This window comes from Macaca nemestrina, chromosome 7 (genome assembly GCF_043159975.1).
Source record: "Macaca nemestrina isolate mMacNem1 chromosome 7, mMacNem.hap1, whole genome shotgun sequence".
In the NCBI taxonomy this organism is placed as follows: domain Eukaryota; kingdom Metazoa; phylum Chordata; class Mammalia; order Primates; family Cercopithecidae; genus Macaca; species Macaca nemestrina.
This window is the reverse complement of record NC_092131.1, coordinates 158772313-158796498: the sequence shown is the minus strand read 5'-3', so window position 1 is coordinate 158796498 and position 24186 is coordinate 158772313. Positions and strand designations below refer to the sequence as shown.

General features: G+C 48.2%; 1 protein-coding gene across 1 annotated transcript in view; it reads right to left on the bottom strand.

Moving 5' to 3' along the window:
- Window positions 1-24186, bottom strand: part of LOC105491476 (transglutaminase 5) — a 35197-nt gene that overhangs the window by 5319 nt on the left and 5692 nt on the right. The window contains exons 2-9 of the mRNA XM_071099442.1: window positions 22188-22367; window positions 21836-22081; window positions 18715-18833; window positions 15665-15793; window positions 14919-15096; window positions 3015-3153; window positions 1323-1426; window positions 977-1216 (exon numbers count right to left, since the gene is read on the bottom strand). Coding sequence (XP_070955543.1) covers window positions 977-1216; window positions 1323-1426; window positions 3015-3153; window positions 14919-15096; window positions 15665-15793; window positions 18715-18833; window positions 21836-22081; window positions 22188-22367 — 1335 coding nt within the window. The remainder of the gene's footprint in view (window positions 1-976; window positions 1217-1322; window positions 1427-3014; window positions 3154-14918; window positions 15097-15664; window positions 15794-18714; window positions 18834-21835; window positions 22082-22187; window positions 22368-24186) is intronic.

The following is a 24186-nucleotide window of genomic DNA, read 5'->3' as shown; positions in this document are numbered from 1 at the left end:
TCTGCTACCAGCATTTCCAGGATAGCCTCAAAAATAAACCACTTGTATTTGAATGCTTGCCTCAGGATCCATTTCTGGGGCAACCCAGCCAAGATGAGGCCAGAGGCCGCAGGGAGAGGGTGGTGATGGCACTGCTGGGCTGCGTTCAACACTCGCCCCCTACTGCAAATCCCCTTTCCAGGTGGGGAATTCTGGAGCCTCCCCGTGTCTGTCCCCAAGGCCCATGTAGACGAACCACAGACACCCACTCACCAGCACTCCCAGGAACTGCTCAGCCCTCCCTGCCGCCCTCTACCCACCCTGCCTTGTGCCTGCTCAGATCCTCCCCAGCCAGATCCTGGCTCTGGCCCTCACCCTGCCTCTGGCCCTCACCCTGCCTCTGGCCCCCATGGACTGGATATTTTTGCCTGGTTCCCTGGTAGTTGAACCCAGTGGCTGGCGTTTCTCAGTTTCCAGGCATTCATCCATACCGGATTAACACAGCCTCCCTGTGGCCCTGCCGCCAGGGCTGTCACCTCAGAGTCAGCCTCTGGTCCTGCCAGCCCCGCAGGGAGGAGGGTGGGAGTGAACATCCGGGCTCGCCTCAGCCTGTCCTCCAAAGACTCAGTGAAACACAATGAATTAAACAATACCCTAAATAAAATAAATGAATGGCATAGTGTTTACTAAATTCCCTGCCGTCTTCAGTGGGAGGCTGATTTTGGGGCGGGAAGCAGGGGTGAAGGATTCATATTCTGTTTGGGCTCCATAGTCCCTGTGAGCGCCATGTGGTGGGAGCTCGCTGGCCTGCAGGATGTGGGGTGGGGGTGTGACGAACAAGTGAGGCCGTGGGGCCAGCCCAACTAGGGCCTCAAAACTGAACGGCTGAGGCGACCGTGGGGCTGAGTCCTGCCTCTCAGATGCTCTCTGGCTCCCCGGGGTGGGGGAAGGTTCCTGCAGGACTGGGGCTGTGAGTAGGGCTGGCTTACTTACTTACCTTCTTCATACTTGTAGTTCTCTGTGATGTCATCCCGCTCATCACTCTGGATGCTCTTTGTGCTGATAAAATTGCCAACAGAACTCGTGTCCTGGTGAAGTTTCTGCTCCTTCCCTCCCTGGACGAGCCAGGACATGCAGTCAGCATTCACCATCGAAAACACAAAGGGCGTGTCGTAGTTCAGGTCCACTTCTCCTTCTTTGATGGCTCTGACAGAGGCAGGGCCGCAGCAGTAGACGCCTGAAGGAGAACAGGGGAGCCTCGGTGGGCCGTTTGTTGCAGGGCTGGGCAGGGGTGGGGCACTTCCCATGGGAGCGGGTCCTGCCTTTCTTCTGGAGAGCCTCACCGTTGCTCATCTCCTGAGGTGTGGCGTCCAGCACCTGCCAGCCTCCATATCCAGGGGGCAGATCCTTCCGGGCCATCCAGCACTCATTCCAGACATGGAAGTTCCTGTGTCAAACAGAGCCAAGGGAGACGTTGTACTGCTTGGTCTTTCTAGAACAAGGCAAGGGATGGACGAGCAAATGAACTGTTGGATAGAAAGAGAGACTTAGCACACGCACAGGGCTTGAAACCTCTGTGGATAGCCAGGCACGATGGCTCATGCCGGTAATCTTAGTAGTTTGGGAGTCTGAAGTGACAGGATTGCTTGAGCTCAGGAGTTCAAGATTAACCTGGGCAATAAAGGAAGACCTTGTCTCATAAAAAAAAAAAAAAAATTAACTAGGCATCATGGCGTGTGCCTATAGTCCCAGCTACTTGGGAGGCTGAGGTGGAGGATCAGTGGAGCCTGGGAGATCAAGGCCGCATTGACCTCGATCAGACCACTGCGCTCCAGCCTGGGCAGCAAAGCCAGACCCTGGCTCAAAAAAATGATTAATTAGTGACAGGTCTTCCTCTCGTGGACCTCTGTTTGCCTCCCAGAAAAGAGTTTCCCTCTGCGGACTCAGCTTGTGAACAGAAAGTGAAGGCTTCCAGAGTCCACTGAAGTTAAAAATCCTTCACTGTCTCATCAAACAGTCTTCGTGGCCCCTTTGTGTGTGTTGCTGACTCACAGACGCAGTCGCCGTCTTTGTGTTCGGAGGTAAGGCCGTCCCGTGGTCAGAACTGTTGGCACTCAGGAAACAATATTCCAAAATGAAGGTCTCAGAAGCAGAAGTGTTTTTTTGGACCTTTTCCTGTCTTCCTGTCTTCCTGTCTCTCAGTCTCATTTACCCCCATGGCTAACCATAGAAATTAAAATCTCTCTTCCCCAAGGTGGGAAGGTCATGGAAGCCAGAACCCCTTTTCCCCAAAGGCAGTCTTAAAACCTAAAAATATTGCCCTGGCTTTCCCTCTGCCTTTGTGTATAAAAATTGGCCATAAAAATTTTATCTGACCTACCTCGTTTGACTGTAGGTCAAAAGACCCTCATTCTAGAGAGGGTTCTGCCCCATGTTGGGAAGGCAGGAACTCATGCTCAGAGAGGCCAAGCAGAATGTAGACAGACAGGGCTGGGTTTCCCCGCTCAGTCTATTAGTGTTAGGTCATACCATTTGTCCAAGCATATTTCTACGTGGCTGTCCATACTCTGTTAGATTAAGCATAAAGATGGACAATTTCCCCTGTATCTTTGGGTCTTCATTCCGAAGGCTCCTGTGTATACGTTAATAAATGCGTATGCCTTTTCTCTTATTGATCTGATTTTGTGAGTTGATTTTTTTTTTTTTTAACAAACCCTCAGAGGGCAGTGGGGAAATTTTCTCCAGGCCCCACAGAACCAGGAGGTTCTGCGAAGGAGGTGACAAACATGAAAACCTCAACCCGGGGCAGAACGTTCTTAGGATTGTGAGACTTCTAAACCCCAAATGGGCTCTGTTCAGCTGTCTCCCAGCTGAAGATTGGCAAGAGGTGTGGGGGCAGCCTTGGCGTTGGGGGGCGGGGTGGAGGAGGTGAAGGGGAGGGAGCAGACTCACGGACATCGTCCTGCCCTTCCTCCTGCCATGGGGCTTGGCTCTGATGTGTGGCCCTAGAAATAGGTTGAGAGGTTGTTTCTCACCAGATAGTATCCTTCTTCTTATTCCCCAAAATCCGGCCCGTGTTGTCATAATACTCGTCTATGATCAGGTTTCCATCTGTGTCGTGGCCAGAGTCGAAGTTGGTGATCACACGGGTGGGGATCCCCAGGCACCTCATCACTGCAAAAGGGCAGAAAAAAGTCACCTGTGAGCTGTAGATTCCAGACCTGTGTATTCCCGGACTTTGGGGCCTGGACCTGGAGATATCTTCCGTCCGTCATCTGTAGGACCGTGCTGGAGCTGTTTGGAACACTGGAATAGTGATATTTCCAACTTCCCTCCCCACTTCTGGAGCTCATGGGAGAGATTCTATGCAAAGGTCGGGATGCTGACTGCCCAGACAGGCACTGCCTGAGCCAATGAAGTCTAGCAAGCTGTGAGCTCTGCTTACGCCACAAGAGTGCGACAGGCATGCCTTTCCTTTGGCAAAACTCAGAGGCCCGACTCAACTGCGCTTCTCTTCTGGCCCTGAATCTCCATCTTCAAGCTACAGCTGGAATTCTATTCCTTTCTGTGATTAGGATGATTGCTCGAGACCATCAGATTCTCAAGCAAAACATTCTGTATGATTTTTCCTGGGTGTATGATCTTGGAAGCCTCTCTAGGAAAGCATCACAGATCAAGCCAACAAGGAAAGAAAACCATGTAACAAGAGCTTAGAAAAGTGAGAGTTTCCACCTCGTAGAGACGTTATTGAAAGAAGGCAGAGTGCTGTCTTTATTCCTGGGGGCCATGCGTTCTGTTTGCCAGCCAACTCCCTTTCTTTATCCTCTGCCGTATTTCCATTCTGTGCTTTTTTTTTTTTTTTTTTGAAGTAAAAAAAATCACACTCCAGCCCTAGTTCCCCAGGGAATCTCGGCTCACTGCAACCTCCGCCTCCTGGATTCAAGTGATTCTCCTGCCTCGGCTCCCTGAGTAGCTGGGATTACAGGCACACACCACCACGCCCGGCTAATTTTTTTTTTTTTTTTTTTTTGGATTTTTAGTAGAGATGGGGTTTCACCATGTTGGCCAGGCTGGTCTCGAACTCCTGACCTCAAGTTATCTGCCTGCCTCGGCCTCCCAAAGTGCTGGGATTACAGGCGTGAGCCATTGCGTCTGGCCTCTGTGCTCTTTTAAGTACAGGAAAATCCCACCATGAAATGCTGTGGGGATCCCTGTCCCTTCATGTCCAGCAATGACAGCCCACTCAATTTAATAATGACAATAATAGTATCTACCAGTTGGGCATAGTGCTAAATGCTTCGCACACATTATCCTCAAGACAACGCTATATGACCACTACTATTATTATCTCCATTTTGAAGACAGAGAATCAGAGGCTAAGAAAGCTTGCTACCTTGACCAAGGTCACACAGCTAAGCAGAGGCAGAGCTACCACTCATATCCTGGTTTTACTGCTAAGCTTGCAGTCAATACCGAGTCCAGCTCTCAGTAGTATGCATACAGTTCAGCATCTTAGTGTTTCCACCTAATTTTATATCCCAAGCATTTTCCTATATTATCAAATATTTGCCCAAAGCAAGATTTTAGTGGTGATTATTTTGAAACATTTAGTTGGTTTTCAGTTTTCCCCCTGTTATAAATACTGTGATAAATACCTTTGTAGATCAATATCTCCCTTCCTCTGGGACATATTCTAAGGGGTAAAATGACCGAGTCAAAAATATGGTTATTTCTAAGGGTTCTTCACACACACTACTGTCATTTCATAAAAACCTATAATTTTTAGTTTAAACATTTAATTGCATACAGATTTTAGCTCACCCTCTTCTTATTCTGCACTTTGACACAGAGCCTCTCCAGGCCAGGGTGGCGACAGGCCTCTGGATGGGACCAGAAAAGGGAGGGGAGAAGCCCAAAGAGAGCCTTGAGCTCGCGTGGCAGGTCTGAACAGGGCTGAAGAACTAGGGCAGGCAGTGGGTAGAGCTGACTAAGTGGGTTGTAGGTGGAGGTGACACAGGATGGCTGCAGAGGTGAGGCTGAAGGTTGAAAAGCTGTCACTGAAGGACCCTGAGACAGCAGTGAGACAAGAGAGCAGCATTGCAGAGGCACATTTATGCTAAAAGTACAGTCAGGAGGGTGGATGACGCTCACAGTAACAAGAAAATGTGCCAAGGAGGAGGGCAGGGAGGCAGAGCAGGGAGCAAGCCTCCCCCTGCCCTTCACCCGGATGGACGAGTTCATGAGTGGCCACCTGAAGGGTCAGTAGTGGTGTCAACTTCTGCTAAACATGACTTGATGAGCACTGTCCCACCCTAACACAAGTAACTGATCCTGAAGCACTTTGAAGTTCTCTATGAGACCAGAGTACGAGGCTTGTGATGAACTGTTTACAAGTCTGTCTTCCTAAGGGCAGGGATTGTGTGTTATTCATCTTTCTCATTACTCAGCTATTAATAATACAGGGCAAGGCCCATTTTGCATCTTGCTGCATCTTTGCTGGATGGATGGATGGATGGATGGATGAATGGTGTCTTGTGAATCTTTTGTCTGTTCTGGTGATTTCTGAGTTCAACACACCACTATCCTAATGGCCGTGTGATGCTTTGGGTACCAAGCTCAACTGTCCGTAGAGCATAAGCTTTGAGTGGTGATGGATTTGCACTGATCCAGTCTCACCCTTTGCTCATCATGGCTTGTGAGAGGACTTGGATGGGGAGCAGATTGTCACAGTAGAACAGAATGAAGTTACAGAGGGGCAAGAATGGTTTCTTACATAGCGGGTGAAGCGAAGGCATCAGCTTCAAGGCACTCAGATCTGTGCAGCAGAAGCCGTGCACACGCATGTTTCCAGGGGCCTTGCTCCCTCTGTCCTTCTGGTTCTGTCCTCCCACAAAGAGCTCATCCCAACTATGGCTTTCTCTCCCACTTCTGTGCCCAGGACTCTTGAATTTGAATCTTGAGCCTGTCTGGAGACCTTGCTGTCACTGAACACATCCCTCACTGAACTTACTGTCTTCCAGCCTTTCTAGTCAAGGACATCATCATCATAGGTACCAGACGTGGTGCCAAGCACGGCGCAGGGATTATCTCCCTTAGTTGTCTTCATGCCCATATGATTATCCCAACTTTAAAGATGAGACACCTGGAGCTTAGAGAGGTAAGGTCACATGGCAGAAAGAGAAAACCCAGGGCAGGACATAAACCCACGTTTCTCTGATCTCAAAGCCTCTCATGCTTTTAACTGCAGGCCACAACACTGCAACTCCACTGGACATCCCAGCCACACCTCCGTCTCAGTGCACCTTCCTCTGCGAAGTTTTCACCAATGACTCCACACCACACTCATCCCTTCTCGTGCCCTCACATAACCCTGATCGCCTGTGTCACACATTTCAGCACTGGATTTGGCTGTCTGTAATTTAATGTGTCTGTCTTATCTTGTCTGCCAAATTACACATCCCCCTAGAGTTGAGCTCATATAAGACTTTTCTTGCATTTCTACATTCCTAGTACAAGACTGGGCACAGGGTAGGTGCTCATTATATTCCTGTTAAAGTAAGGCACCTTTAACCTGTTCCTGCGGACTCTCAGTCCTGATGACTCACAGCTTGACGTGAGATTTAGGTGACCTGTCACTGATGATTTTGAGGGCTCTGAGTCCCTGAGTCCCTCGTAAAAGAGAAACCCACGTGGGGAATCTGTGCTTATGGACATGCATACACTACATGCACATGCACTGATGCAGTGACAAGTGGGCAAAGGTGAATGAGATCTCAGAGTTGGGAAGGGGCCACAGAGTTATCAAGGTATATCACTCTGCATTCTCAGCATCAGCAATTACATTTCTTCATTCAGCCATTTAGTAGTCATTCAGTGATAAGTGATGAGACCAGGTAGTCAATTAGATGAAGAGGATACAAAAATGAAAGACATTCCTGCCTTCAGGGAAGACAACTCCACTTGACAGGTAGTGGACCATGTCCTAATGGTGTATTAAAATGATGAGGATGGGGCCAGGCACAGTGGCTTAGGCTGGTAATCCCAGCACTTGGAGAGGCCAAAGAGGGAGGATCGCTTGAGCCCAGGAGTTCGAGACCAGCCTGGGCAACGTAGTGAGACCTCACCTCTATAAAAATAAAAAAAAAATAGCTGGGTATGATGGCGCTGTGGTCCCAGCTACTCAGGAGGCTGAGGCAGGAGGATTGCTTGAGCTCAGGAAGTTGAGGCTGCAGTGAGCCATAATGGCACCACTGCACTGCAGCCTGGGTGCTCCAGCCCGGGTGACAGAGTGAGATCCTGTCTAAAATAAAATAAAATATCTAGTATGTTTCAGGACTGGCTGTAAAGTTCTTTTTGCCCCCATGTGGAAATGTGGCCCTAATTTTACAAGAAAAATTCAGTGGAAAGTTGGAGTTCAGTTTATTGAAATGCATTCAGTTAGCTTTACTGCCACAATTCCATGGCTTTTATTGAGAAATGTGGCCAAAACTTCAGCTCATAGAGTCCAAGTAATTGAGTGTAAATGTGATGACTTTTATCACCTTTTAGTTTCTCCCTGAATGCATTAAGCTTCCAAATGATAAATATATCACTTTCTGCTCTTTATCCCATGCCTTTAATCGTCCCTTATAACCAAGATGATCATATTGCTTTGGTCTTTCAGATTTGCCATCACTAGATCATATTTCAACTGTTCTCTCTCTCACCTGTAATGGGAAGGAAATGAAATCTTATTTGTTTCCTTAACAGTACCTTAAGTATGCAAAGGTGTACCATCTGTTTTCCAGGATAATCTCCGGTCTTCTAGCCTGCACTAAGACAAGGCCCTACCAAAATTATTTTTTGATAAGGGGGTGGGGGCAAGTAGGAACTGAACCCTAGTCATCAAAGTGCAATAACCTGTTACTCAAGAAGTACAAATGAGCACTGTTTACAGAGAAATAGGACATGGAAACAAGGATATCAACCTTGAAGGAGCAAAGCGCAGCATGTAGGACCTGGGTCATGTATTAGCTGAAAATGGCAGCGCAGAAGGTGGCAGTGGGCAGTTACCATGGAGCTGGGAGACCTGCTCTGTGGCTCTGTGGCACATTTGTAAGGGTTATCTGGGTGTGTGTGGCGGGGGGAGGGTCTTAAATGGCAAAAAAGTCCCCTTCACAGTGAGCAGTACAATCACTCCCTCCATCCTCACACAAGTCAGTCTCCTGGACCGGTAGAGAAAAGACAAAAATGTCAGCTGCTTATGCGGGGATGGACAATCAGAAGACTGCTTTAAAAGGCCTCTAGTCCAAATGTTTAATATGAATATTTTGTATCTAACTTCCAGTTGCAAAATACAAAGAACAGAGGCATAAGAAGACCAACAACACAGTGAAGTCCTCAGGTAAGTCTGAAAGGCAGAGTTGTGCAGGACAACTGCCTCAGTGTCTTCAACCAAGTCACATATTGAATTAAAGGATCTCTTTGATATTAAAGGAGACACAGAGGACATTGCAACCAGGTGCGATGTTTGGTTCCTCATTCGATCCTGGTTTGGACAAACTGACTGTACAGACACAAACTGTAGCCTTGCCCCCACCACTTCATGCTGGCAAAGACTGAACCATCTCAGCCAGGCATCAAGGTCAATGTCAACCGTGATAAGTTGTATCGACAGCAGGTACCCCTGATATTATGTGAACAGGAAGCACTACTTTTGTTGTCTTCCTTCCCAAAATACATACTTCTAGTATGATCATGAGAACAATAATAGACAAATCACAATTGAGGGACTTCCCAGAGCAGCGTCCAGGCCACCACACAGGCATGGGAAGCCCAAAAAGAACTCAGCAGTCTTATCGAGTTAACGAGATGAGATCACAATTGAGGGAAGCCTAGAGGGCTGAAATTTGCAGGGTGGAGTGTATGCAGGGGAGAGAGCTGAACAGAGAAAGTATTCCAGAGATCTGCAGAGGGGTCTTTCACGTCTTTGGCTGAGTGGTGATCTGTGCAAGCATGGGGATGAAATTCCAGGAGGCCAGATAAAGCAACAGAGTGGAGAGGCCTCGTAATACATTGGGCATTTGATAAGAGTCTTCAGAAGAGGCATGACTTAGTAGTGGGGCTAAATTAAGCCTAGGGTAAAGACCGCTCTGGAGCCATCAAGATAAAGCTTAAAAGCAAACCTCAAGGAGTTCGAGACCAGCCTGGTCAACATGGCAAAACCCTGCCTCAACTAAAAGTACAAAAATTAGCTAGGCATGGTGATGGGCATCTGTAGTCCCAGCTACTCAGGAGGCTGAGGCAGGAGAATAGCTTGAACCCGGGAGTCGGAGTTTGCAGTGAGCCGAGATTTCGCCACTGCACTCCAGCCTGGGCGACAACAGAGAGACTCTGTCTCAAAAACAAAACAAAAACCAAAAACCAAAAAAACCTTCAAAGGCTCAAATTAATCTGCAAGGAATTTATTATTGCTGTACCACACAAAGTCCTTTAAAGGAATAAAACAAAATTCAGTTCTTAACAGCATAACACAATAAAAAATGGGTAAGCATGCAAAGAAACAGGAAAATATGACCCATAGCCTGTAAAAAAAAATTAATCAATAGAACCAGATTCAGAAATGCCAGAGATCATGAAATTAGCACAAAGTGACAAATCATCCATACTCCAAACCTCAGCATCATGTAATATACCCACATAACAAACCTGCACAGGTACCCCCTGAATCTAAAATAAAAGTTGAAATTATTTTTTAAAAAGCTGATCTCAAAAAAAAGGAGACAAGGACCTCAAAGAGCTATTTTATATATTATAAATATGCTCAAAGTGCTCGAGAGGAGTTATAGAAAAACAAGAACATAACGAGAAGAGAAACGGGAGGTAAAAAAAAAGACTCAGTAGAACTTCTAAGGATAAAAAATACACACTGGCCTTAAAAAATAAATAAAACTAAAACTATATACATATGTATATAAAAGACAAATACAATACATGAAACCAACACCATACTGAATAAAACACGGCACAAAGATGATAATATGTTTTTTTGTGAAAACACATCCAACTACAGTGCTACACATTAAACACATTAAAATGTTTCCCTATCATGCAGAGAGGCGAATAGAAGTGAGCTATGAGATAAAAGGGGGAAATTAATTAATTGATTTTAATAAGAAGGGCCTTTTACAAAAGAGGGGCCTGAGCAGACGAATTATGGTAAATGCCATGAAATGAGGAATATAGTTGACTTAACTCTAAACGTTCCAAGGAAGAAAGGAAATAAAAGGGGAAAAAAGTGGGAGAGAGGGGAACTGAAGTTTCGGGGATAGCTAGAAACAACTTATTTATTTATTTTTATTTTTATTTTTATTTTTGAGACAGAGTGTGGCTCTGTCGCCCAGGCAAGAGTGCAGTGGTGTGATCTTGGCTCACTGCAAGCTCTGCTTCCCAGGTTCACGCCATTCTCCTGCCTCAGCCTCCCGAGTAGCTGGGACTACAGGTGCCTGCCACCACGCCTGGCTAATTTTTGTATTTTTAGTAGAGACAGGGTTTCACCACGTTAGCCAGGATGGTCTCGATCTCCTGACCTCGTAATCCGCCCGCCTCGGCCTCCCAAAAGGCTGGGATTACAGGCGTGAGTCACCGCACCAGGCCGAAATACCTTTTGAATAAGACCCAGCCGAACCCCTGGAGCCCAAGAGGCAGAGATTAAAGCAGTACCAGACTAATTATAATAGCTAACATTTAGATAAAACTATGTGCCAGACATCTTTCTATCTAGTCTCCATGTATTAGTCAACAACCTTACGAGGGAACATTCCATGCTATCTTATGTCAATGGAAATCAACGGAAAATAAGGCAGGTTTGTGTTTAGTCCAGAGCATTGCACAAAAGAGTTTGAACTGGGATCTAAGAAAAGGTTGCGGTAAAATAATGCACCAGGGCCTTGGCTGCGGTTCCTTCTTTAAGACGTAAGGGTAAAAACAATAAGAACAAGAGTTACTGTGTTGAAATGAAGATGAGATACTTTATAAAGGCCCCTACATAATTGAGTTAGAAAAATCTTAGATAATATCTAGCTCAGGGGTTTTCAAAAAAGCATTAAGCAGAGGGCCTTATATGCAAGCCCATCATAAGTGAGGATTTGATGTATCAAAGACATGCAAGTTGGGTTGCTTTAGTTTAAGAGGAGGGCCCAGTCTCAGTCCCAACCAGGCAGCCTCCCATCTCCCACACCCTTTCCCACCTCCCCTTCCCCTTACAGCCCCTGGGACCTTGGACCCTATTTTACAGAAGAGGGATGGTGCTGTACATCTGCTTACAGTCACACATTAGTACCTCCCAACCCTCAGCCCAAGTCATTTCTCTCCCCTACCCCACTTCCAACCCCACGCAGTTATGGGTGAGAATAGACCAGGCATATTCCCAGGATGCCTGGCTTCTACTCAAACAACTTTCTTGAGATATAATTCGCATGCCGTAAAATTCACCCTTGTAAAGTGTACAGTTCAGTGGTTTGTAATATAGTCACAGGTTGTGCAACAATCTCTACTGTCTAACTCCAAAACATTTTCACCTCAGAAGGAAACCTCATTACAGTAGCAGTCACTCCCAACTATCCCCTCCTCCCAGCCCTAAGCAACCACACTCTACTTTCTATCTCTATGAATTTGCCTGCTCTGGACATTTCATACGTATGAAATTATACACTAGGTGGCTTTTTCACACCTGGTTTTTGGGGAGTTTTCAGGTAACAAAACATCACTGTTCCCTCTGTTCTCTTGCTATCGTGCAAGGCATCCAGGCTACTTCCTAGACCTCAGTCAAGGGCTGAGGGTTCCAACCTTGTCAGAGAGTGAATGGCCAGAACAGGAAGAGCCTGAGAGCCTAGAGCTCTAGGGTGCCTGGCCCTGGGCACAGGAAGGGTAGGCCAGGGAGTTCTCTAAAATTCTCAAGTAACAGGCAACTAAATGGATGCCAAGGACACAGCACATCCCCAAAAATTACAACCTCATCTTTGATGCATACAAAGCCTCCTTTTGTGGTTTTTCTATGGGAAGTTGAAGTCAATGTGTCAACACGTAGAAAGGCCACCTGGGGAGGCAGGGCCGTAGAGGGGAGAAGCACATCTGAGTCAGACCAGAGTCCCCAGGTCACTTTAAGCCTGCTTCCTCATCTGTGAAACAGCTATAATGATATCCACTGCAGGTGGTGGTCAGGATTAGTAAAAGTGAAAGTGCCCAGTGTGTTCCTGCGGGACTTAGTGCTGGATTAATGGCAGCTGCTAGCAATGCTCATGAGGTGGTAAGGCCTGATGGTTAGCACATGGCTTGAAGAGCCAGCCAGACTCGGGTATGAGACCGACTCCGCCACTCAATCTCCTCTTCTGAAAAATGGAGATGGTAGGTCCCATCTCATAAGGTCATTTAGGTGATCAGACAAGATGACCCTAACTGATGCTTCCTGAGCACTCACTATCGCCAGGCACTATTCTAAGCACTCTCCAGTATGAAGTCACTCAATCCCTTCAATAATCCTATGAGGTAGGTACCATTACTTTCCCCACCGTACATCTGAGGAAACCGAGGCACAAGTTAAATGACTTGACCAAGGTTACTCAGCCGATCAATGGTAGTGCTGGTATGCAACCTCACGCATCTTGCCTCCAGAGTCCACATGCTTCTCCGCTACCCTAGGACATCAGGGTTTTAGCACAGTGTCTGCTGACACAAAGGAAGTCCCCAGTAAACATTGGTTACTGTGGCTATGAAATAATAACATATATATTTTCAAAAAACATGCTTTGGGAACTGTTTGAGGTTAAGGAGTTTGACTAAATCTTTAATTTTAACTTTAGTTGAAGACAGAAGCTGGGTCTTACCCATCTTGTATCCAAGAGCTCTTGGAACACAGTCCCTGGTGTAGAATAAGGACTCAATAAGTATTGCTGGATGAAGGAATGAGTTTTTCAAACTGCTGTATTTATTCATATATAACATGGTAACCCTTTTGGGGAAGGTTGGTGCTGATTGAGCTACAGGGGACCGGGCCACGTTTGACCTACTTTGACCAACCCTTTGTTTTCCAGGCCACTAAAGGGCCATGATTCTCACAAACATGTTAATTGGTCTACTGTCATTGCATAATCTCCATTCACTGGCTCCACTTCTCTCATCAAGCAGTTCCAGACAACCACACCCGACCAAACCTGGCTCACTCCTTCTACACACACATACCTGGCCCATTAGATGCTAGGCTTTTCCACACACTGGAAGGTTCCCTCTCTATCTTATACAAGATCTAGTCTCTACCTGTCAGTCTTGTGCCTGCTTCCTGAAGGACTCAGACCTCTCACTTCACCAAAATCTTCATGACTTGCAGTTTCAAAGCTGTGGAATTCCTTGTTTCTTACACCTAGGCACTCAACTCATCCAACTCAACTCAATCAACTCAAGAGCTGGCTCTGCAGCTGCAGAGGAGTAAGCTTGGGACTTACTGATCATTCTCATCAACTGTGCAAAGTCACTCTCTCTCAGTGGCAACGCCTCCTTGTGCCCTTGGACAGATGCCTGGGGCTCTCTGAGCTTCCTTCAGGGAAGTTGCATTCTTCCAACAGCCCAGAGATGAGCCCAGTACATACAAGCACACGAAATGCACTAAACCTTGTCACACACGAAATTCCACCCAGAAGGCCTGAGCCCCCAATAAACACCAAGTTATGGGCAGATCTGGCACTCCTGGATTCCCCTAAAGAGTCCTGTGAGCGAAAACCTTGCTTGGCCTCTCTCCCCAGCTTAACACAACAAATAACCTTCTGATTGCCACCCTAATCAGGATGCGCAAGCCAAGAGGCCCAGAGCTGGCCTGGGTGTGGGGCAGGGCAAGGGTGAGGACCCGGAGCAAGCACTTGGCCCTGGGTGAGGCAGAAGGCCTCCTCCTTTCACCTCCAGTGTGTGACTCATTTCCAATATCACCCCCCTCATGATTTCCTCCTTATCTCCTCCTCTTGTCACCCACAAACCAACTTCCATTTGCCGTCTTTTCCCCGTATGTATTTTTCAGTTTTTCCTCTGCTAATGTAGTATCCATTCCTTATCTGAAACGCTGACCTCACATTTTCTCCCTTCCCCTAATCCTCTGGCCGGAGTAGGGCTATCAGGCCCTCAACAACTCCAAATTCAAGGTCATTGCTTGGGCTGCCATCTTGCTCTGGCCCCATGGCCCACACCACAGCCCTGACTCACATTTCCCTTCCATGTACACATCTTCATTGAGCCCATTCTCTGTGCTCAGAAAGGACACTAATCAGTTTGTAGTTTCCTAATTACTTAGCCTCTCATCTCATTTCTGTCTTGAACCTAGACCGTTCCCAGCCAGGCTCTTAGGAATATGCTGGTAGGTTGCCTAAGCTCAGAAGAAGCAAGGGTGTCAGGCATCCTGGGACGTGTGACTGTCACTTCAGAACCGTGGTCTGACATAAGCCCAGACATGTGCAGTCTGAGGTCCGTGATGAGACATTTTATTTTTTATTTTGTTTATTTATTTTTTGAGAGGGAGTTTCACTGTTGTCACCCAGGCTGGAGTGCAGTGGCATGATCTTAGCTCATTGCAACCTCCACCCCCTGGGTTCAAGCGATTCTCCTGCCTCAGCCTCCCGAGTAGCTGGGATTACAGGTGACTGCCACCATGCCCTGCTAATTTTTGTATTTTTAGTAGAGATGGGGTTTCACTATCTTGGCCAGGCTGGTCTTGAAATCCTGACCTTGGGATCCACCTGCCTCAGGCTCCCAAAGTGCTGGGATTACAGGTGTGAGCCACCATGCCTGGCCGACACATTTCAGAGGGGAAAATGTCCCTTGGTGTGAACTGTGTGGGACTGGGATGGGAATGGTTCAGAAGGCTCATACATGAGCTGCTATACCTCTGACCTTTTCATGGGGTCCTTTCTACCTCCTACCTGTGCACATGACGGCAGCAAAGACCCAGCACTGCCCATAGCGCACAGGCTGGCAGCCTGTGGCATACCACTGCTTCAGGATGGCCACGCTGCCCGTCCACTCTGCAGGGTTGGCGCCATCTGTGTAATTCTCACTCCAGTTTCCATTGAGCACCCCATTGTCATCATTGCTGTTGATCTGAAGAGAAGCCATATAGAGAAGTGTTAGAAGCATCCATTTCCTCAACACGTCATGTGTAGGCTGCCTTGGAACAGCCATGGGCCTGAGAAACAGAGGAGAGACTTTAACAGCATTTTACTGCAGACTTCCAGACTTGCTGGGGAGGACTGAGGATGGGTGTTGACTCTTCTGACTTTTGCTCCACTGTGAATTAGTTTATTATTATGTTCCTATCCACCCCTTACCCCTGTCCTCCCATCCCCTGCAAAGCTGGAGCCTACCTGTGAGACCTTTAAAAAACACTTCAGAAAAGAGGAAATTTAGAAACAACAAGACCGTTTCGCAAACCGGAGCTACACTCACCCTTTCTCAAAACAGGTAATTTGGAATTCATAGAGGTGAGGACCTACACCCAGCTATTTCAGAGCTCGGTTGAGAAAAGTTGTCACCTACATTCTGGCGTCAGTCTCATCCAAGATGGCTTTGCCAGAGGGTCCCTCTTTCACCCACTGCAGGGGACAACTGTGAGTGGGCAGGGCTCCTGCTGCACAGCTTTCCCCCTCCCCGGGCACGCCAGGGACCTCACCATGGCACACACCACTCTGCTGACGTAGACGGGGCTTCCCCGCAGGGCACAGTCTGTGGCTGGGTCAGTCTGGAAGTGCAGGCTCTTGTCCAGCAGCTTCAGGCAGATGTCTATGATTTTCTCTTCAAACTTCAGGGGGAGAGGCCGAGAGGGAAGGCACCCATGCTTGTCACGTGGGAATATGTAAAAAGTAGTGACTTGCCCCCTCAACCCCAGTGGAATATAAACTCACTTGGAAGGTAACTGTGTCAAACAGAACAGCCATGAATCTCCTCCCATTCAGGTGTGGGGTTTCAAAGCTCTAGGGTCACAATTCAGCTGGCGTGTATGCCCTGCACACCAAATCCCTCCCCTTCACTCCAGATGACTGTTGCTACTCCTGGGTTGTTCTGGGGTTTTCCCCAGTAAGTCTGACCGATTGAAAAGGCTCCTCCACTCCTCTCAATCCCCACACTCCTAGAGCCCCAGGGGGCGTTCTTACCAAAACCAAATCCCCCTGCTTCCACACTCACCTGCTGACCCAGCTTAGCATTGGCAGCTGCTGCTGAAGTGAGGGTGCCAACCTGCCATGGCACCCGTGATTCACTGGGGCTCTAGGCTGACTAATTACATGTGAGTTAGGGAATTTCCCACTCAAGGTAGGCTGGCTCCTCCTGGTCCTTCAGACTTGGTGTGAATGCCACTCTGTTTGAGGCCTTCCCTGAGCCTGAGCCTGCTTTAGCTCCACAGCCCTGGGTATGTCCCCTCTCCTCATAAGACTCGGCTATGTGATATAGTCAAGTCTGTCTTTTCCTGCCTGAGTCTCGGCACTGCTCCAGTCCAGTTCCCTTCACAACTCTGGACCTTAGGCCTGGCACAGTGCGCAGCACATTACAGAAACTCTGTACCTCCTTGTAGAACGCGTGTAAAAGAATGCATTCACTCCTGTGCAACGCTTGGCAACACGCAGAATTAGGAGGCTTCTCTGATCAATCTTCCCCAGAGGATGGTCTGATCAGCTCACTTTTCTGTTTTACAATTTTCAAAGGCCCCCTACAGCTTAGAGAATCAAAGCTCTGACCTCCTTCAGTAGGCACATAAGTTCCTCCCAGATCTGGCCCCAACCTATCTCTCCAGCCTCAGGTCTCAATAATCGCCATCCCCACCCCCTCCATCCCCACCATTATTTCTTCAGCAACACCAAATTCCTGCACTGGGCCGAACCGTTTCCCACCCTCATGTCTTTGCTCATGCCTTCCCTCTGTCTGGGATGTTTTTCCCACCATCCTTCACTTGGCTCAAACATCTCCTCTCCGAGGAAGAGTCCATGATACTCCCACGCCCAACCAAGAGCTCTTCCCTTGGCTCTCAGAACACTGTGCCCCTCTCTCTCAGTCTTTATATATTCCACTGTGTGATAAGCGACCTGTTTGTGTGTCTGAGTCCCCGTTACACTGTAAGATCAGGGACAATGTTGTATTCATTTTCATATATCTAGCACTTAGCACCCTGCCTGACACTGAGCAGGCAACCAATATCCACTTAATGAAGAAGAAAGACAGAAATAGGCCGGGTGCCATGGCACACACCTGTAATCCCAACACTTTGGGAGGCCGAGACGGGAGGATCACTTGAGCCCAGGAGTTTGAGACCAGCCTGGGCAATATAGTGAGACCTCGTCTCTGCAAAAACTAAAAATATTAGCCAGGCGTAGTGGGGCATGCCTTTAGTCCCAGCTACTCAGGAGGCTGAGGTAGGAGAATCACTTGAGTCCAGGAGGTCAAGGCTGCAACGACCTATGATCGCCACTGACCTCCAGCCTGGGTGACAGAGCAAGATGATGTCTCAAAAACAAAAACAAGACAACAACAAAAAAAGAAAGACAGAAACAGAGGGACCCAGGGCTGAGAGAGCAGCAACCCCTCACCTCTGTTTCTCACAGAGGGCAGCCAACTCCTGTCCAGGTCTCTCCATGATGCCTAATCTGCCCATGTTGAGTGAGGACCGGGGGTGTGAGTTGGGGCCAGTTGGGACCACTATCTCTCGTCTTGGCTATAGCCAACTCTGGGCCCAGGCTGGGGCTGGAAGGACACATGTGTTGGAGTTCTATTTGGGCAGGTCCAGGGGAGAAATTCATATCAAGCTGAGACAAGGCTCCACGAGGATCCCCAGGGTTTCCCAGCTGACAGCCTTCCGAGTGGCCGAGAGCTGATCCCTCCCTCCCACAGTGCTCTTGGCGTGGGGCTCAGCCTCGAGAGCCCTCTTCCTTGCCTGTTGCTGGACTTCCTGAAGCCCCTGCTGCAGGCTGAATTTGAAAAGAGAGGCAGGCTTTTAGAAAGGCAGGAGGTGCAGAGCATTGCAATTAATATGATGTTATTTTTACATATAAAGTAGCATTTTAGAATGTGTGTAGAAAACAAAATGTAGAGGAACATACACCAAGCTGGTGACGGTGCTTGGGATGACCTTCATGTATCCATTTTTGTAATGTCTCTTTGCAAAGCTTTTTAAACAATCATGTATTAACTTTCATAATTAAAAAGATATCTCATCAAAAAGACACATAAATAGAGAGACAATAGCCACGGGGAGGGAGACGCATTGCTGCTCATCAGTCCTGCTTCTGGCTGAAACATTCAAGGGCAAGTTGTCCTTGGTGTGACAGAATTGATGCTAGGGTCAGTCACCAGGGGTTGTGAGGATGAAGTGAGAGAGTGGAAAATGGGACCCGAAAGGAAAAACAGTTTAATGAACCCAAATGCCATCATCACTGACGTGGTGCTTATCATGCCCTCCGTCCTCACTCTCATGCTCAGTAGAATTCCTGGGTAAGGGGCCTTTAACTGCCCTTTCCCTTAGCTCCTGTTGTCCAAATCAGACATGATCAGCAAGGGACAGACCCTCCCACTCCCTGTGGCTGCTCCTTGGGCAACCTGGGCTCACAACACACATCTTCCTCGTGCCATTTAGTGAGCGTTGGTCAGCAGTTCTAGGTGAACCTCACGTGCGCCTTGCTCCCTCTCCCCACAAACTCAGGGCCGGGATGGGCCATAAGCAGGGCTGAGACTCACCTGTCCGTAGTTCCAGGGACACGGGCGGATCCAGTTCTTGCTGCCTTGGTAGATGAAGCCATAATCATTCATGACATACTCCTGCCTCTGGGGCTCACTGTCCAAGTAGACAGCATCCTCTAGGAACCAGAGTGGGAGGGCACGAAGCAGAAAAGTCACCTTTCCCTTCCTGCCCCATTCTCATCCCCATAGTCCCAGAGGAAACAGCTCTGGAGCAAGCGCCCCTGGCGACACCAAGAGGGGCACGAGGCGGTGGGTCTTAGGGAGTCCACGCTCCCAACACCACCAACAGGTTCAATATGAACACGAGGTGGAATAATAAAAATTCACCTTTGCTGGAATTTCTTGGTTTACAAAGCACATTTACATCCTATCCCCATTTTAAGGTTGAGGAAACAGGCTCAGAGTGATTAAGTAAATTGCCCAAATCACACATCAGTACAGAGCTGGAAATTGAACACAGCCCGCTGGTTCTATATTCTGTGCTCTTTCTGCTACACTAATCTTGGTTGGAAGAGAGCAAACCAGACCTTAAGGGTTGGCCTTGACCTCATTATTCTTTTTGTAGGTATTTAATCTAGGCAAAGCATTTCATATGTGCACAAAGATTTAGACACTAAGCTGTTTGTCTGAGTGCCGTTTGTGATACTGCGAAGCTGGAAACCACCCACGCCCTATTCTTGGGGAGTAGTTAGTTAGCTTCAGTACAGCTCCACCGCGGAATTCCATACCGTAGAGACGTAAGGCAGCAAAATTGTGTACATGGACGTGGAAATCTGTATGTGATACATGAAGTCTCTACAGACTATGAACCATGTTTACAGCACGAATGTATATATATATACACATACATACACATGCTGCCCATATGAACAGAGGGTTTTGAAGCCAATTCAAAACTATCTTAATATTAGGTTGGTGCAAAAGTAATTGCGATTTTTGCCATTGAAAGTAATGGGGCCTATCTGAGGGTGGAGGGTGGGAGGAAGGTAAGGATTGAAAAACTACCTGTTAGGTAATATGCTGATTACCTGGGTAACAAAATAATGCGTACATCAAACCAAACCTCTGTGATGTGCAGTTTACCTACATAACAAACCTGTACATGTACCCCTGAACCTAAAATAAAAGTTTAAAATTATCTTTTTAAAGTTAAGAACAAACAAAAGGCCATGGGCGCAGACGTCCTCCTCACAGGGTTCTGGAACTGTCTGGAAGTTCTGCCTGACTCTGAGGGAAAGGTGCCCTCCTCAGAGGCAGCCTCAGACACAGCCTGATAGGAGGCTGGTGCAGGAGGCCTCGTTGCTGAGATGTATTTTATTGAGGGTTTGGGCCAGTGTGGCAAGAAGCTGCAGGTTTATGGTTGAGACCACACAGCCCCCTCCTCTCAGCCAGGGCCAGCAGTGGCTTGAGCTACAGGGTGAGGCTTCCTAGACTATACCCTCCCGTCCTGCAGCACCAGAGGGCACTTCAGCCCCCGCCAACCCTAGGCCCAGTGTTGGGTCTCCCCAGGGCCTGGGTGTGGCACAAGCTCAAGAGAGAAGGCCCCACCATTAACGCTTTTCTCCCCACTGCTCAGAAGGCCCTCAGAGAGAAAGAGAGAGACAGACAGAGAGAGAGAGAGAGAGAGAGAGAGAAGAGACAGAGACAGGGAAAACAGTCGACTGGCCCTCCTGGATCCCATGGCAGGGTCTCTCCACCTGGCTGATGGGTGAGCATTCTGAGCCATTCAGGGACAGGGAAGTGGGAAGTGGTTAGAGGCGTTAGAACCCAGCCAGGGCTCTGGGTCCTGATGTGACCCAGGAGGCCTCCTTGGGATAAGGCTGGGGGAAAAGGTAGAAAGAGAGGGAAGATGGGAAGGGGATCATCCCCTAAGTCAGAAGCCAGACTTGCGAGTCTGGCCTCTGCTCAAAGGCACAGCAGATCCATTCTCTACCCCGATCCCTTCTGCCCACATCGTGTCCTTGTGTCTGCCTATGTATCTAGCCCTGTCCCCAACTAGATTTAGAGGTCAGGGCTTGAGAGACAGGTAGTTTGAGAGATTCACTGTGACTTTGTTTATAGAAGAAGAAGAAGAAAAAAACAAAAACTGGAAACAGCCAAAATGCCCATAGAGGACTAGTTAAAAATATCTAGGCCGGGCGCGGTGGCTCAAGCCTGTAATCCCAGCACTTTGGGAGGCCGAGACGGGCGGATCACAAGGTCAGGAGATCGAGACCAGCCTGGCTAATACGGTGAAACCCCGTCTCTACTAAAAAATACAAAAAACTAGCCGGGTGAGGTGGCGGGCGCCTGTAGTCCCAGCTACTCGGGAGGCTGAGGCAGGAAAATGGCGTAGACCCGGGAGGCGGAGCTTGCAGTGAGCTGAGATGCGGCCACTGCACTCCAGCCTGGGGACAGAGCGAGACTCCGTCTCAAAAAAAAAAAAAAAAAAAAATCTAGTGCATCCAAACAGTGGAATAATTGTAGCTGTTAAGAAGAATGCTCCGATAGGAAAATGTGCCCAAAGTTGAATTGTTAAATTAAAAAAAAAAAAAGAAGCTGGAGAATGGTATGTATTACATAATCTCACTTACCCTGTGTGTTGTAGAATCACACACACACAGAGGCGTACGTATTCGATTAAGCATAGAACACTTTGGTAAAACTACAAAAGAGAATGTTAAAGGTGAATGGAATCTGGAAGAATAGAACTGCTGTTGAATGGAACTTAGAGACTGGGAGGCTTTACTTTTTACTTTATACTTTTCTTTCTTTTCTTTAAACCCTTTCCTTCATTCCATAAATACTTAATGCAGTGCATTCATTACTTTTATAACGAAAAAAACTCTAGTTAACTTAAAAATGTATGATGAAGGTAGATGTTATTCATGATCAAACTTAATTGTAACAGTTTTTCTGTTTAAGCAAAAATGATTTGGTTTATAACTTGAAAATTCTAAATAAGTAAATGAATAGCAAGGTTCCGCCCTAATTGGTGGTGGTTGGAGCGGATGCTGAGTGCAGGGAATTTGGGAGGCTCTGGGTGGCCCGGGAGCCGGGTCTAGAAATCCTTGAGCCTGTCTCTCTGGCAGCACTGACAGAAGAGAAAGGAGGGCCCCGCATGGGCACCCTGCCTTACCCGGGCACCAGGGATTGAAGAGCAGGATGAACTCCCCGAGCTGGTAGGCCGTCACAGACCCCTGGAAGGAGTCGATGTGGATTTTCAAGAGGTACCGACCCACGGCCGCCGTGGGAGGAGCGCACAAGCTCACTTCTGTGGAGGTGGCCCCATTGGTCTCCAGCCAGGCGATCCAGGGACTGGGGCTGTGATGGCGTGCCAGGCTGAACACAGCCCGAGTCCCCAAGGCCAGGTCTGGCAGTGGTCCTAGGAGGGAAGTAGAGCTGAGGCCTTCTATGGCGACCTCCAAACCCCCGAAAATCCCCTCCCAGACACACACAGTTAGCCCCTGCGAGCCAGCTGGGGTTCTTACCAGTCTCAACCACGAAGATGATGTTGTCCAGGCCTGGCTGGAAGCCCCGGTTCCTGAAGTACAGGGTGAGGTTGAAGGCCTGGCCCCGGCGAACAAGGAGGTGGTCAACAGTGATCTCTTCCGTGTGGTGCCGCACATTATTTCTGGAGCTCTGGAGGTCTGTGAGGGCCACTTCAAGCCCTGCAATGGGGCAGCCAGGGTTAGACAAAAGAGTGGGGTTGTGGAGCCAATCCTACCTACCACTTACTAGTTCCGCAAACTTGAGAAAGTAACTTAGCCTGAGTCTCAGTTTCCACATCAGTAAAATAGAGTCCGTAAGATCAGCCTGCCAGGGTGAGGATGAGGATTTAATGAGGTTCCAGGCACACACGTTTCTCTTTCTTCCTTCCTCTCCTCTCTCTCTGACCCTCTATCTTCTTCTCCCTTACACACTCCGGAGGGGCATGGTTTTCTGCCTCTGTCCAAGTCCTTCTGTAGACCTGGCCAAGTCTGATTGCTCCCTTCAGCCTCACATGGCTTCAGATTCACCCCAGCATCCACTTTCTTGGACTCAAGTTAACAGTCTCACTTGCCCCTGTACTAGCCTCCAGGTCTGGGGAGCTACTCCTTGGTTTAGCTGCCCTGGGGTTAACTTTCCTTGGACTAGCTGCTCTTCTTTTCTTTCTTTTTTCTTTTTTGAGACGGAGTCTCACACTGTCGCCCAGGCTGGAGTGCAGTGGTGTGATCTCAGCTCACTGCAAGCTCCGCCTCCCGGGTTCACGCCATTCTCCTCCTGCCTTAGCCTCCTGAGTAGCTGGGACTACAGGCACCCGCCACCACACCCGGCTAAATTTTTTGTATTTTTAGTACAGACGGGGTTTCACCATGTTAGCCAGGATGGTCTCGATCTCCTGACCTCGTGATCCGCCTGCCTCGGCCTCCAAAAGTGCTGGGATTGCAGGCGTGAGCTACCGTGCCTGGCCGCTAGCTGCTCTTCTTTTAGCCATCTGCTGGCTCTCTTTTTTTTTTTTTTTTTTTTTGAGACGGAGTCTCACTCTGTCGCCCAGGCTGGAGTGCAGTGGCCGGATCTCAGCTCACTGCAAGCTCTGCCTCCCGGGTTCACGCCATTCTCCTGCCTCAGCCTCCCGAGTAGCTGGGACTACAGGCGCCCGCCACCTCACCCGGCTAGTTTTTTTGTATTTTTTTTAGTAGAAACGGGGTTTCACCGTGTTAGCCAGGATGGTCTCGATTTTCTGACCTCATGATCTGCCCATCTCAGCCTCCCAAAGTGCTGGGATTACAGGCTGGAGCCACTGGCCATCTGCTGGCTCTCTGACCACCACAGGCCGTGTGCTCAGTGCCCTGGGAGCTTGGATGCTGATGACAGTCAAAGAAAGTTCCATTCCTCACCTTCTGGAGACTCTGCTAAAACACAGACTGACCTCACTAGTCTCTGCCAGAAGGGTCTGTGTTTGATTTTTCCATGTTTGACCATGGTTCTGCCATGGTCCCAGTCACCTGGTGGGCTCACAGCCTTTAAATCACCATTGGCTCACCCATCTCCTTCTCAGCCTATGCCCATTCACATGTCACTAACTCTCTTCATGCCTGCCATTAAAATATCTCTGGTGTCTATCCATCCCTTTCCACATTCACATAATTCCAATGTCTTCTCATACCTAGTGACCGTAATAGCCTCCATGAGGTCTCCTGCCTCCTGTCTCTCTCCCCATCTCCCATCTCTTAATGCAGTATCAGATTACCTTTCCTCAAGACAATTTAATCATGCCATTCTTTTGCTTTACAAGTTCTGAGATCTCCTACAGTCTATCATATAAAAGGCTCATTCCTTAACTTGACACGACTTTTCATACTTGGCCTTAGCTTATTCTTGCATTCTCACTTCTCATCATTCTCAGCATTGGCCCTCCCCTCTAGCCAATCTATCCCCAAGCAAATCCCTGTCTTTGTATTTGCTGTTATAGCCCCAACTCAGAATGGCCCCTCACTCTAACCAAAT